Raw genomic sequence first — 14,639 nt, forward strand, 5'->3', positions numbered from 1 at the left:
GAAAAGGAAGTAAAACGAGTACACATGGATCACTACTGGTTTCAAGTCTTAGGAATGACTGACCCAGTGTGGAGAACAATGGAACTGCATCACAGTGTCGACGGATGAAGGTGGTTTCTGACACTGTCGTCAGACGGACTGCAATGATCGGTCAGAAAAAAGACAAAAATCCACTTCAACTTTGAATACGTACCTCATAAAAGATAAATATGACGCCAAGGATTCTTAGCAAAGTTTTTTTTTTTTTTATTGTCATTACAAAATAAAGAGTAGAAACTACAGTATACTGTTAGTACACAAACACTGACTGGTCATTGTAACAACCTGATAAAGAGAGGGAGTGACATCATGATAAAAGTAAACACAGGTAGGAATGTTGTAACCCAACACTACAGCTGTGAGCGCGTCACACTATTGCACTGGACATAAGCAAAAGGCTGAAAAGAATTCTGACTAACAAGTGAAGTGTTGAATTCAGATCCTACGAGAGGAAACTATGACAGCGAGTAAAAGTCACTGGGAGTAAATAATGTCATCAAGGTCTACTTTCCATTTTGTCTGATATTACTTAACATGAGTATGACACGATATAAAGGTTGGACCAAAGACGAGTAACTCTTTCGTAACCTGTTATTTTTCTGATTTGGACACATTCCACTCCGCTTCCATTTCTTCCATCGTTTGTGTTCAGTACAGCCAGCTTTTCCTCACTCAAATTAAGGATCTAATGACAGATCTAATGCCATTATCCTCATCTGACACCAGAGACTATCTTTGAACAGAGACGGAGGTTACCCCCTCCCACCATGTACAACCACTTGGTAGTGTTCAACACGTGACTGAAGTTTCATGGTGACAACTGAGAAAAATAAAGACAATAAAGAAAAATGAGTGGACCTTCAGTTCTAATCATTTTGTGACATAAGTACTGAAATGTACCCACTGTGGATGTGCTACATAAATGTAAAACCTTTACCAAAAAACAAAAAAAACAAACATTTATTTGTGATAAGTATGTTCATTAAGTGCTCACTGGTGTAATAGATTCTATGTGGTATAATGTTTCATGTAGGTGGTTCCTTTGGTTTTTTTCATCAACGATTGGCCAAAGCTTGGTTCACTACACACCCCAACCTGAACCACCAGCACAGATTCAAATCAGTAACATGGCACAATATCTTAAATGTTAAGCGTGAAACAAACTATCTCAGAGGGACGAACTCTTCTGTTGAGGAGCGCAGCCATTTTTATAATCACATTTAAAATTCAAGACACCAGATCATGTATTTGCCCCTCATTAACGATGGGAACGATCTGAAGCTTGCATTATCCAAAGGCAGTTCAAGTCTTTAACTGAGCAATATGCACAGGAAACACTGGCGCAACAGTTCCTTAGGTATACGACGGTACCAGAGTAACAAGGCTGTCCATTCAGGTGGCATCCAGGGATCTGACCACCTTGATGTCTCAACTTCGCTTCCTCTGTGATCTGTGTGTTACTGGTCCTTTATGCTGAGCACTGGGTCCACCAGTCTGTTATGAACGTGCATTAAACCTACAATGAAAAGAAACAAGATAAAAAGTATGTTAGATGCACGCACAGTTACTGCAGGATGCTACTGAAATGACAACGCTAAGTTTGTGTGCTGCAGTCAACTCTTGCAGAAATATAAGAAAGTGTTTGTTTAACTTGATCCTTCAGAATTGCTGCAGATCAGTTTTACATAATCAGAGATAATAAAATGCGAGTTTCTCTGTCCATTCTGATCTGCAAGGTGAGTTAAAGTGAATAAAAAAGTAGAACGGCAGCAGAGTGCATACCTCTGCCAAGACACAACAGCACCCTTTTGTGCTCACTCAGATAGCAGCCACCTAAATTCACCTGATTTTCCACCCCCAATCAAGATGTATGCTTGTGGAGGTAATAAATGAAAGGGGGTGACACCAAATAAGAGTCTGCTGGGCTGAGCCTGCTAGCCACTCAAATTGTTTTTGCTACTTGTTAAGTCAGCAAGGACGGAGCTGCTGTCGTTGGCACCTTTGAAGTATTTGACTGTTTTGACCCGCAGCTCCAGGGTGGCGTCTTCATCGCAAACGAAGATGGTGCGAGGGTGCTGCTGGAAGGCTGAGACCGTCCACATGTGGTTCACTCCCTCCTCTATGGCTTTGTACAGAGCGAAGGCTTTGTGTGCTCCTGTGATCAGAATCATCACCTGAGCAGAGGACAGCAGCGTCAACACGTTAAGGCCCAGGAAACACACTGTATAGTCTTTAAACAGATGATCTCATTGAAGCCCAGTTTTAACATAAATACAAACAGTGCATACACTCTATAGTACAGATTATCTTTAAATGGTTCATGAGCGTGTTTTGCAGGACAGTGGAGGAATGAATTGGCTGCTTTTCAACCTGACCTCCTTGGCATCCATGACAGTTCCCACCCCCACAGTGAGAGCCATGGTGGGAACTTTGGAGAGGTTGTTGCCAAAGAAACGAGCATTGGCAACGATGGTGTCCTTTGCCAGGGTTTTCACTCTGGTCCTGGAAACAAGGCTGGAACCCGGCTCGTTGAACGCTATGTGACCGTCAGGACCGATACCTATAGAGAGAGACAATGGGAAGGAACCAACAGAGACTGAGCACACACGAGATGAAATGATCCCCGACGTCTCCAACAGGCTCTGTTTGACTGATGGCGAGATGTGGTAGACAACACAATATTCAAAGTTAAGTGCCTGACCTCCTACAAACAGCTCGATTCCTCCGGCCCCTGCGATCTTCTGCTCGTAAGCCTGACACTCTGCCTCCAGGTCTTCTGCGTTTCCGTCCAGGATGTGAGCATTGGCTGGATCGATGTCAATGTGCTTGAAGAAGTTGTTCCACATGTAGGAGTGATAGCTCTCTGGATGAGCACGAGGCAGACCTGGACAAAACAAAAGAAAGAAAAAAGAAAGAAAAAGGGGCTTTCTTTTACTAATTGCCATGAAACCAACTGTGAAAACAGATGGTGTTTGTACTAACTTAATGGAATGTTAAACACTAATTCCTTAACCACCTCACTCATTTTGAGATGAAATAAACCACTAAAACTGCTGCTATCCAAGGTGTATAGCGGTCTTAAATCATTGCACAGTCAAGTGCTGCACCTGAGGGCTTTCACTTCACCTGCTGTGACTCTGTGGGAGTTTAACTAGACAGTGACTTTATGGGAAGTGCATCAAACTTTGAGGCTTTTTGGACCTGATCTTACCATCCACCCTGAGCGTTCCGATCACAAGTGGAGACTTCTAAACCCACGTGTGAGCACCTGTACACCGACACCTCAGAATGTGACCTGGGCCCACTGAGGGACGGTCTACTAAACAGAACTCCTCTGTGAAACAAGAGGAAGCCACAACAACAGGCGCTTTTTGAACTTTGTGAGATGCTGTCTATCGTAAATTCTTAATCATTCTGGGCCTCCTTTATATTCCAGCATTAGTTTTTATATAAATGCTTTCTTTCTTTATTTGAACAAAAAAAAAAAAAAAAAAACCTTTGAATCACTGTGTTCCAGTGACATGCAATCAGGATCATTTTTGCCAGGTGTGAAGTGACGGGACTCAGAGCTCCACTTGTGATCTGATCACTGAGAACAGATGGTACCAGGTCAGAACAGCCTTCTACGCATGAGTACATGCTGCAGGTTAAAGTACTTATTCACTTATGCATCCTCTCTACAGCATGTACCACACAACATACAACTGATGATAGGGAGTGAGGTGCTGGCTTGCCTCCAGTGTGCCAGCTCCTTACATATTCTTTAAAACGTCACGGCAGACTAACCAATCTGTCCTGCTTGGTTCTGGGGTTGAATGGCTGCGTGTAACTCACCGACGTACTCATCCATGTTGAACGTTTTCACATATTTGAAAGAAATATCGCCATTTCTGTAGTATTCAATCAACTTCTGGTAACAGCCGTAAGGAGTACTCCCTGAAAGAAAGGGGACCTGTTAATACACAGCCTGCTCAACACTGATGCAGTGACAGAAACAGTCTGATCACAGTATTACTGTGTGTGTGTGTGTGTGTGTGTGTGTGTGTGTGTGTGTGTGTGTGTGTGTGTGTGTGTGTGTGGAGCTCACCTGTAGGTAAACCCAGGGTGAAGTATCTGTCAGCAGACGGCTTGAACTGGATGATTCTGTTGCGGATGTATTTTGCTGCCCACTCGCTGGCCAGGTTATAGTCGTCCAGAATGACCAGCCTCATCCTATCAGTTTACTGAATGAATAAGAACAGTTAAGGGCTTGAAGCACAGAAAACATCACCAGATGTTCTACCAGCGCCGTGGAAGTCTGAAGATACACCCGGCAGTGTGAGAAAACAGCCGTTCAGACGCAGACGAACGTGTTATCAAAGTAACTACAGTACAATGCTCACTTATTGAGAATACCTTGATGAATATAGGTCAGCCTCATTACTGCAGCATGTTTTGTAGCGGCTACTTTTAGCAGGCGAAGCGACTTGAACAGACGCAGATTCTTCCGAGTTACGTGTACATGTTACTGCTGACGAGTCACTCTCTCCACTCACCTCAACTAAAAGTAGTTATTGCTTCTTTTTTTTTTACATTAAGTACTAATATGATGTGTTTTTACCTGCGAGAGTTCGCTGTTTAGAAGATGAGAAGTCACGTGCTAAACGAAGCCTGTCTTGTCACGTGATCTGCCAACTGCTGGTCAGGTGATGTCACCAAAGTATGGAGGGCCGTATGGGTCAAAATGCTAACACCAATGATAATGTTATTTCTCCTAAAGCATTGATGATAACAGTAATGATAACATTATTATTATTATTATTATTATTATTATTATTACAACGATAATAATAATAATAATAATAATAATAATAATAATAATAATAATAATCACCCATTCCTGTTTTAAAGTTGAGTGACTTTGGTAAGTGCAAAATAATTTTTCATTTTACATTTGAATACTTTTATTCACCTGCAAAAGAAAATTACACTACAAGGAATTGTCGGTATTGTCACTATTTCAATTATGAATTATTGTTATGATGCTTTGTCTTGTTTTGTTATTTTTCTATTTATGTTCAGAGAATTTAAATGTCAGTTTGTTCTTTAATAGTATCGTGTTTTGTTGGGACAGAGAAAAGATGCGAGGTGCGATGATGGGTACAGCCATGGCAGATCCTGCCGGGAAAGGATCTACCAGATTGAGACTTGCACCAATTTGATAGGATCCAGCACCTTTTCTGTCACTAACAAATAAATCTTGTATAATATTTAATGTAATTCATATTGCCATTTTATTTCCCACTTAAATCTCTAAAACATCCTTTGTTTGCCTACTTTGCATGCATTTCAATTCTAATTTTAAAAGAGATAGGAGAAACAGTCATGTCACTCAGCAAGCCTGAAGCGTGGAAATGTTTCAGAGCTGTTAGAGTGAGCATTACATTTCATGAAAGAGATGGAGGCTGGGAGCAGAATGGTGTCTAGCAGGCCAGAGACGTGAAAGATCAGGTCTAGGTGTGAAAATGTGGGTAATGGAATCAACACTGTCACAAGGCTCACTGTCTGCAGGGGCAGGAAAAAGAGCAGCAGGGTTAAGAAGTACGTCTTTTCACCTTGATGTTCGGCATGTCCTCATATATCACGTGATGTAACCACCAGCTTTTATCAGCCACAGCAACAGCTCGTAGACACAGGGAGACGGCTGCAACAAGATCAAGTTTAGTTGAGAAATACCACCATCTGATTGTGTCAGAAGAGATGCCATAAAACTGCTCTTTTGGTAAACAGGCTTTGGCAGTCCTAATGTGGGCTCAGTCTGTGAAGAGGTTTCTAAGTCAACACATTTTGTCATCTGCACTGAGATTTTTACCATGAATCATGGTAGAGAGGGGTGCCTCCCTCTGAATTGTTTGGGATCCATTGTCCTGAATGACATATGACATAATGGTTTTGGCACTGATAAAACAACTTCAGTGTATTTTGGATTTGCCCTCAAATGCGATCAGGTGTCACAGGTATGTAACACAGGTCTGAGCAAATTGCAGATGGGATGGTTTTTGTGGCCATTGTTTGCTAGATATTCATGATGGGCTACATATCATCAAATCATCAATATACTGCAATAAAACAGAGACTGATGCCTGGTGTAGGCTTTGCAAATTGTCTCAAAGCATGCTGTGGAATACTCCATGACTTTTGAGTATCATTGTGTGGTCTTTACCAAGAGAATGCAAACCAAAATTGACTGTCAAGATGAACTGACACAAAGAAAAAAAACAAAAAAAAAAACATTTGCGATACTGAGGAGCACAGTGATGTGTTGCAGCCTTTTTCTGCCTTCAAATGTTGCACAGGGCACCATTCAATTGACTGATCAGTGTGAATTCATGAATTTTATAAACCAGAAAAAATGTTGTTCTGATGGGAGAGTTGGGAGCTACATCATCATGGTTTTCACACATGCTTTTATCACGTCTATCAGTCTTTTAAGATGTATGCTCCATACTAGATGGCAGCATGGGATGTATGTGAAGAAGCTGTGTGGGTTTTGTTAGTAAGTGCGGGCCGAAGGAGATACAACATTTGTTTTTGTGGTGATGGTATAATTAGTTCTCAGGGGAATCAATCTGCTCTCATGCTGTCTGCTGCTTTTCCCTTTTTTCTCTTTCTTTACTATCCTCCTGTGTCATTCTCTTTCTTTCTCAGTCCTTTTCCTTTTTCCTCTCACTTCCTGTGCCCATTGTTGTCTGCTTCCCTCCTGTGGCGTGACTGGAATAATGGCTATTTCTTTTGGAAGCATTTTTTAATACTAATGGCAACGAATTGCCCACAGGACTGACCGAAAATATTTACTGTACTGACTATATTAAAGATATCTATCTATCTATCTATCTATCTATCTATCTATCTATCTATCTATCTATCTATCTATCTATCTATCTATCTATCTATCTATCTATCTATCTATCTACATATTGACCAACTACCCATTTCTCTTTCACATAGTGGTAGGTAAGGTTTGAGATGTATACATTTAATGTATGCATTGGCGAGACAATAGCAATTAACGTCAGGGTTACACTAGCCATCGGAAATCCACAGAAGAAGAAAAAATAAGCAATTGTGATCAAACATCTAAAAAGAACACAAATAATAGAACAGCCCAGATAACTACACAAAGCAAAAAAAACAATATGAACAAAGCGCAAGTTCAGGTTTCCGCTGTAGCAGCTTCTAAAGCAACCACCATAGCCACACAGCATCGTCTATACTAACCACCATTGCAACAATATCATACGTAACATCCCATAAAAATGGGATCAAAACACATATTAATGTAATACCGATCTTAAAATGTTGCATTTTTCACTGGAAATAAAAGTAATGGCAGCCATGTTTTTTTCTTCTTCTTGCAGCCAGATAGTCATGTGACCTGGACGCAGGCAATAGAAAGTCTAGGTGAACATAAATAATTGCAGACATCTTACAATTTAAGAGGCATTATTGTGAATCTACTACATTTTGCCCTGTGGACTAACATAGCTAATATTCATTTTCATTTGAGAGTGGGTTGTTAAATTGGTTGCTTCGCATCTGTTTCCCATGCAGTATGCCAGTGTTTTTCATATGTTCACACAAAATGGGTCAACAAAGACATTTTGAGTATAACAGCATCAAGGTAGGCTCTGTTCTAGGGCAGTATACACTCAAACTTTTATTCCTTGCCTGCCATTAAAATCAAAGTGCATTGCCCATATTTATTTGACTGGCTGATTTGATTTACATCTATGTGCATTTCAAAATGTAATTTAGCCTCATATTTTGTAGACTTTTGTAATTCCGGTTGCTCTGGACAAAAGTTGGATAAAGCACAACCACATCATGTCATAAAGATTTTGATCTGTCTGGAATGTGCAAGGCAAAGTCACCGTCAGGGGAGGATGGGCGCAACACAATTAAAAATAACTTATAATGTATGCTTTTTCAACATCAGCTGGAATCCGACCTGGTGACAGGAATTAAGAATAATTGCATTAACTATTCAGAAATAGCTGACCTTCTCATTTATGGTCTCACTTGCTGATAAAGGTCCTATAGACATCAGTATGACATTTATACTGTTTCACAACCACTGAATAACTTTTTTGCCCGGAAATATGTCATTTTGAGGATAATCAGAACAGAAAATTCTTCACTGACTGATTTTAATGCCTAAATAAACTAAATAAACAAACTCTGTTTTCATGAGTCAGTAACCAACACAACACAATTTCTTATGGTTTTACTTTGTATTTCATATTTGACAGACCCTGCCACTTGAGTTTGAATTTCTTCTCCAAAACTACATAGTGCCTCTTTAAAATATTTGTTAGAAAAGTAATCCAAATGTTATCAAAATAACTAGTTACATAACTTTAATAAAGTAAGTAAAGAGATTGTATTACTTGCTACATTTTTGAACAGAGTAACCAGTGAGCTGTAACCCAGTGTGATTCAATCCTGGTCATCCATGTTTTAAATATTTCCCTGCACCAACACTCCTGTTTGAAATGGGTTGTTATCACAGTTCAGCTTGATAACAAGCTGTTTTTTTATTCAGATCAAGTGTGTAATAGCGAAGAAAAAAAAAAAAAAACAATCTAAAACATGCAGGACAAGGAGGACCAAGATTGAAAAACACAGCTGTAATCTATTCAGTTTTGTGCTACTGATGCTGTTATGCTCTGTGTTCACCATGAGGTCTGGGAGAGGAACATAATCAAAGTATGGCAAAATTAAAGTAATGTCACCTTCTGTTACTTTTGGATTGCCTCAGTACCAAACATTCGAGATAAGTGAAAATACAAATCAATAAGATGACTTTTATTTAGTTGTAATAAGATGACGTGGATGTTGTGCGAGGCTCCTTGAGTATGGTTGAAAAATTATAATCATGTTGCATTCACCTTTTCCACTGAAAGCCACTGAAACAGATTTTTTCTTTTTTTTTCTTTTTTTTTTTTTCTCAAACTTTAGTGGAGTAAAGTTTCCTTTTTTTGTATCCTGACTACACAAATCCATTATATGTTGAAATGAAATTAAGAAACAAAACAAAGGTAATACATTTTCCTATATTTTAAACTGTATTTGACACAGAAAGGCAATAAGTACGAATTATTGGTGATATGCACATACTGTATCTGACTATTGGTTGTGTTTTTTAAGAGGGGGGATTCACAAGCTACCACAAGGTGGCAGTCTTGTACTACTTATAATTGACAGCGGAAGACAAGAAGCTGAGGCTGTGGCCAACAAATCTATACTGAGGACAGAAAGGTGTCTGCTTAATAATTATTTTAGAGCTGTATCTTCCATTAGCAGACATATCTTCTACAGGATATGAATAGTTTCCTCCTTTTTAGCTTTGGCTGTCCAGGTCATTTTCCAGAGCAGACACGACAAGTACAGGTGTTACTGATGATTAATGATGGCTTTGTTCTATTCAAGTGTCTTATTAAGCCTCGACAGTGTGACAGCAAGCCTTCATGCAGCTGAAACTGGAGCAGCTAATACATATCAGTCTATCTATAATAATCTATAATAAGATGAATCTTGCCCTCATTGAATTGTAATAGTACTTGGGTGTGAGCTAGCCCCTCGAAAGACATGCTGGCTAATTGACATTGAGCGGCAGCCGGGTCAGCAGGTGTCCGAATCAGGTGGGACAGAGAGAAGAACTCTGTTAAGGCAACCGGTGGGCAGGAAGTAGAGAATACCAGCTCCGAACTATCAGCTTCTGACTTGTAACAGATTGCAGTTGTGAGGGAAATGCTCCTTGTTGAGGTAGAGAGTTGCTAATCCTCCGAAGATTTTCAGAATCTGTGTCGCGAGTCGAGATCTCTTTAATACATGCTGCATGGAGAGAAGACCCACAGTGTTCTCTGCAGTCTTCCAAATGTTTCCGGCTTAAATACAACAGAGAAGGCGTCACATACTTTTATTTACGACAGCTGTTGATCATTTCTTCCCAAAACAATAACCACCTGAGGTTTTGTGTTGTGTTGCCTTTCCCAGGACAGCGAGCCTCTGATGTTTTATTAGGACAGTAAATGTCATCCTATCTGCCTTCCTGTAACAACTCAGGCAGAGAGAATTGCACCTCACATGACTTCCTGACCTTCCTCCTCTCACATCCTGATATGGTCTTTACAGTACATTGAGTACTGAATGGAAAACTTTGCAATTTCTCAAACAGTGAAAGAGTCCGAGTGTTTCTGTATGTCACTGGCATTTCATTGTTCCTGTTTTTTTACAACTAGGATCACTGATGTGAAATTAACATATAATTTAACCAAATCTGCTCAAGTTTGTGTGTCCACCAAGGTACCACAGTGTGGTACAAAATGCCTGTTTTAATGACAGACATGTAAGCTGTGTGTCAGCAGTTCTCTCTAACACAGTCTTAAGCCTGCTGTTCAGATGTCCGGTCTGCATATTACCATGTTTGCAGTCAGTATATAATGCTTTACACACCAAGTCAGCTGATTTATTTGAACTGAAATTGGGCCTCTTGAGGAATCATGCCAAGGCCTTTCAAAATGGTCAAGTCAGCAACACACACACATACACATACAACTGCACAGAAACACACGTAATTGGACAGAAAACCACACAACTTTTACCGCAACGTGGTATTTGAACATTAAAACATGTTGCGAGTAGACATATACAATTAAAAGCTAGGACAATAACCACTTTGTGGTGAAGTTGAACAGTGGTCTTTGGCCTGGCAGCTTTCCAACACAGCTTTAACAGCACCACCGTTCCTGGAACCAAATCACCATCACTTATTATTCAATTTTCTTGGTTCAGTTTTTTCTGTTCCTGTTTGGTTGGATTTAGAAAAAAAACAACAAAAAAAAACAGGTTTAGGAAAAAGTGCTGTTAAATTATAGAATGTTAAACATGTGTGAGAAGGGATTTTTTTTCTGGTCTTTTTCACAAAGTTGCAATGTTGTGACATTACCAATCATGCAGTGATGATCCTGGAGTGGCATTTATCACTACGTTCCAGGAACAACACTGACACTGCAATATCACATGGTGCTGTGAGGCATTTTGAGATATTACAGAAACATGGCGACATTTCACTCTTGTGACTCGGCTGTTCGTCAAACACATTTAAATTATGCAAAAATAACCTCAATTGCAGCAAATTCACACAAGTCTGTCCCTCATCCTCTCTGTTCATGTGACTCCTTTGTGTGACTCTCCTCCTCCTCCTCTTTCTCCTCCTCTCCTTCCCTGCCTGTCCATCCGAATCCCCTCAACTTGCTAATGAGGGTACAGGCCCAGAACGCCTTCCCCCTCTATCAATGATAGATTACAGAGATAACTTCAATCAATTTTAATAGTCAGAACTTGACTGATATTAAAAAGCTGATCTCTGCACCTATAGCACCTCTGAGAGCAGACCATTGACCATTTAACAGAGAAAGGAAGAGAAAAAATGTGGATGTGGGGACAGTTTCAAGATATTTTATATCTCTCTCTTTCTCTGCCCTGACTCCACTGTGGGAGCTATATAAGGGAAGTTACATTAATCATAACCATAGGCAGCTCGGGACCGCCTCTGCACAGTAAGACCCCCAGAATGACCCTCCCTGTGGGTATTATGTGCATGTCCCTGGCCGTAAAGACCCCAGGCCTCTTCAGAATGACTCCATTGGATATTTCATCAGTTTTATTCGGGCATGTTGCAGGGCAAACCTGTGCGACCCCGGCATGTTTCATTTTATGGTCACTAACTACAGTGTTTCAGGTCCCATGCGCACCTTCTGTTTGCTTCTGGGATGTGGATGTTAAACTAATTCTAATCAGGCATGTCCAAGGCCGGTCTTTTTATGTTTGGCTGTAGTTCAATTTATTCAGCCGTGGCCCCTGGTGCTTCCAACAACCCCTCAGGATAGCACGTTAATTAGATAAAGGCATGTCCAATGGCTGCTTTTTTATGGCATCTTTAAGAATTAATAACAGGGCACCAATGTGTCACTGACTTTTTGGAATATTATGCAATATCCGCAGTGTTTCCAAGACAGGGAAGGTCAGAGACTCAATATGCCACAAGGGAAATCAACTGCTTCACTTGGTCGGAATGCTGAGGCATGTTTTGTGTATTCGTTACAGAGTTTCTCATACACAGCCGGAACAGACAGGATTCTATTTGAAGCTTTTTCTACATTTCTGTATTATGATTTCAACTAAATGATCAGTATTTAGAGCAGCAAGTTTGTAGCAGCATCAGGCCAACATCAGCTCTTATTTTTCAACAGGGTCCCTGGGGGAATGTCAAGGTAGTGGAGTTGTCGCTCCTTGCTTTGCTAAGTGGAGGACAGGAAATGTGAGACAGAGGAAAAGAGGCAGTGACACTAATGGGAAGGAAAAAGGGAGCGACAAGGGCAGACTTGGAGGGTAGGGATGTGAGAACGAGAGGAAAAAAAAAGGCAGGGAGACTATCAAACACTGTCTACCTGCACTCTTCCCCACGGCTACTCTGTGTCTGTGTCCATCTGTGTGTCTCGTCCAAGCTGGCTGATGAGCGGAAAACAGTTTTTAAAATGGGACCATGGACAGCCTGAAATAGCTCAATACTAATCAGTGAGCCCAAATTGGTCCCAACAAAGGCTGAAAAGTCTTATTGCTGCTTCCAAGTTCTACACTAAAGCTCTTGTGGGTGCAGCGGACAGCAGAGCTGGACAGCATGGTTACATAATTGTTTATCTAACTGCAAACAGAATGTGTTTTGGAGAGAAATACATATATTCTTGAAGCAGTGTCAAGACAACAAGTGGAATCATTTCAGTGACCACTATCTCCGTAGGTATACTGTGCATACAGGCATGCTATTATTGTTAGCAAAAATGTAAACCTGTACTTTTTAAAGGTCACACTGAAAGAGTTTTTAGAAAGCATTGTTGTGTAGACAAATAATTGTTTGGAAAATACATCTACAGAGCTTATAGAAAGGCGCAGTATACAGGTTTGTTTTTTGTATTTTTTGTATTTTTTTTTTTTGGTCAAATTTATGCTCAAGGACACTTCAACATGTAGCTCAGCTCAGCCCAGAGCTGGGATTTAAACCAGCATCCTTTAGATGACTACCCTAACTTCTCCACCCACTGAGCTACAGCCGCCCCAAAGCAACATCTTATCTCTACCAAGGATTATCAGCCAACAGCTGGCATCGTGTTTTGTCAGCATCATGCGTCTGAGTTTGTAAAACAAACCACAAGAAAGGTTGAGTTCTGCAGAGAGAGACAGAGAGAGAGAGAGAGCTGTCCAAGGTGCTGAACCAGCTGGACTTATTTGGCGGTAGCAGGAGGTTGGTGAGTCATTTCCGAGGCAGCTTTTGCCAAAATATCATGTTCTTATGGTGTACTTTTAGAAAGATGCCAGCATTATCATTATTCTGTTTTGCTGTAGCCATTTGGTCAAGATAATTATAACCACTTTTGAGTGCACGCTTTACTTCTCGTCTTTCCTCTGCACTTCACTTCAGTCTGTTTACAGCCCTGGAGGCACTTTTCTTTTATTTCCAATGCTCTATGACTGACACAAACAGCACATGAGAAGGCACTGCAAGATTAACGGTGTTTCCAGCTGTAGCCAATTTATGTGACGCAAGAGGAGGTTACTGAATTCGCATAAGGGTGAAGCCCATATATATATATATATATATATATATATATATATATATATATATATATATATATATATATATATATATATATATATATATATATATATATATATACACACAGTTCGAAATCGGTCCTGAAAATGTAAAGAGTAAAAACATTTACTGTGGGCTGCTCCATCTGGACAGTGTGGGTTAAAACCAAAGACAAATGAAAGTCGCTTCAAACTAATTTTCAGAGCTGGCTGTTAAATGAACAGCCGCACAAACACCAGCTCAGCAACAAGATTGGATAATTATAAAAATGAACCTTTGGACAGGAGCTGGTTTTCATAGTTTCATGCTTTGACCCTCAATACTAAATATGGGAAATCATATTGTGGGTGGATAAGGATCAGGCAGTTTTGCTTGGAGTAACTCATCTAGCAGCCCAGTCACCAGGATAAACTGTCGGTTCTGCAAACCACTGACATGTTCACATTTGTAAGTTTCATAGACTACATACCACACATTCACATTCCAGCAAAACATGTCATATCATATTCACATTACATTGTTCATGAACCGATTTGGAAGTGGAGGTGATGGCGGTGGAGTTACAGGCAAGAAGGCTGCCACGCCAGCAGCCAACGCTCAAGACTGCATTTCAACTTTGGTATGACTCTTTGTTTGTGTTTAAAAAAAATAACTGACAATTTGGACAGGAAGTCAGGACATTTTCAGCTGCGAAACCGGTTATTTTTAACTAGACATCGGGACAATGTCCCACTGTGTTTGTACTGACAAAAACCATATATTTTAGACAAAATAATATTTTTTCTGATCCTAACCAAGGGGGCCTCGTGCCTAAACCTAAAGAGTGGAGGCTGTTGCAGCAGGCCATTGGTGTTTTTTTTCTAATGTCAAACATAAATGAAATATTGTGTTGACGTGCTTATAGCTG

General features: G+C 40.3%; 1 protein-coding gene across 2 annotated transcripts; it reads right to left on the reverse strand.

Moving 5' to 3' along the window:
- Positions 1-222: 222 nt before the first annotated feature.
- On the reverse strand, positions 223-4,747 carry LOC119005154 (glucosamine-6-phosphate isomerase 2). 2 transcript variants are annotated; one of them, XM_037072696.1, is made up of 7 exons: positions 4,640-4,747; positions 4,127-4,262; positions 3,874-3,975; positions 2,741-2,923; positions 2,415-2,599; positions 2,039-2,213; positions 223-1,555 (listed from the first exon to the last, which is right to left on the reverse strand). In XM_037072696.1, exons 2-7 carry the CDS (start codon positions 4,248-4,250, stop codon positions 1,497-1,499), a joined length of 828 nt encoding a protein of 275 aa, XP_036928591.1. In that variant the 5' UTR covers positions 4,251-4,262; positions 4,640-4,747; the 3' UTR covers positions 223-1,496. The 2 variants fall into 2 exon arrangements, with proteins under 2 accessions (XP_036928591.1, XP_036928592.1); XM_037072697.1 differs by lacking the exon at positions 4,640-4,747 and adding an exon at positions 4,435-4,629.
- Between the last annotated feature and the right edge of the window lie 9,892 nt (positions 4,748-14,639).

The sequence above is a fragment of the Acanthopagrus latus genome, chromosome 16, assembly GCF_904848185.1.
Source record: "Acanthopagrus latus isolate v.2019 chromosome 16, fAcaLat1.1, whole genome shotgun sequence".
In the NCBI taxonomy this organism is placed as follows: domain Eukaryota; kingdom Metazoa; phylum Chordata; class Actinopteri; order Spariformes; family Sparidae; genus Acanthopagrus; species Acanthopagrus latus.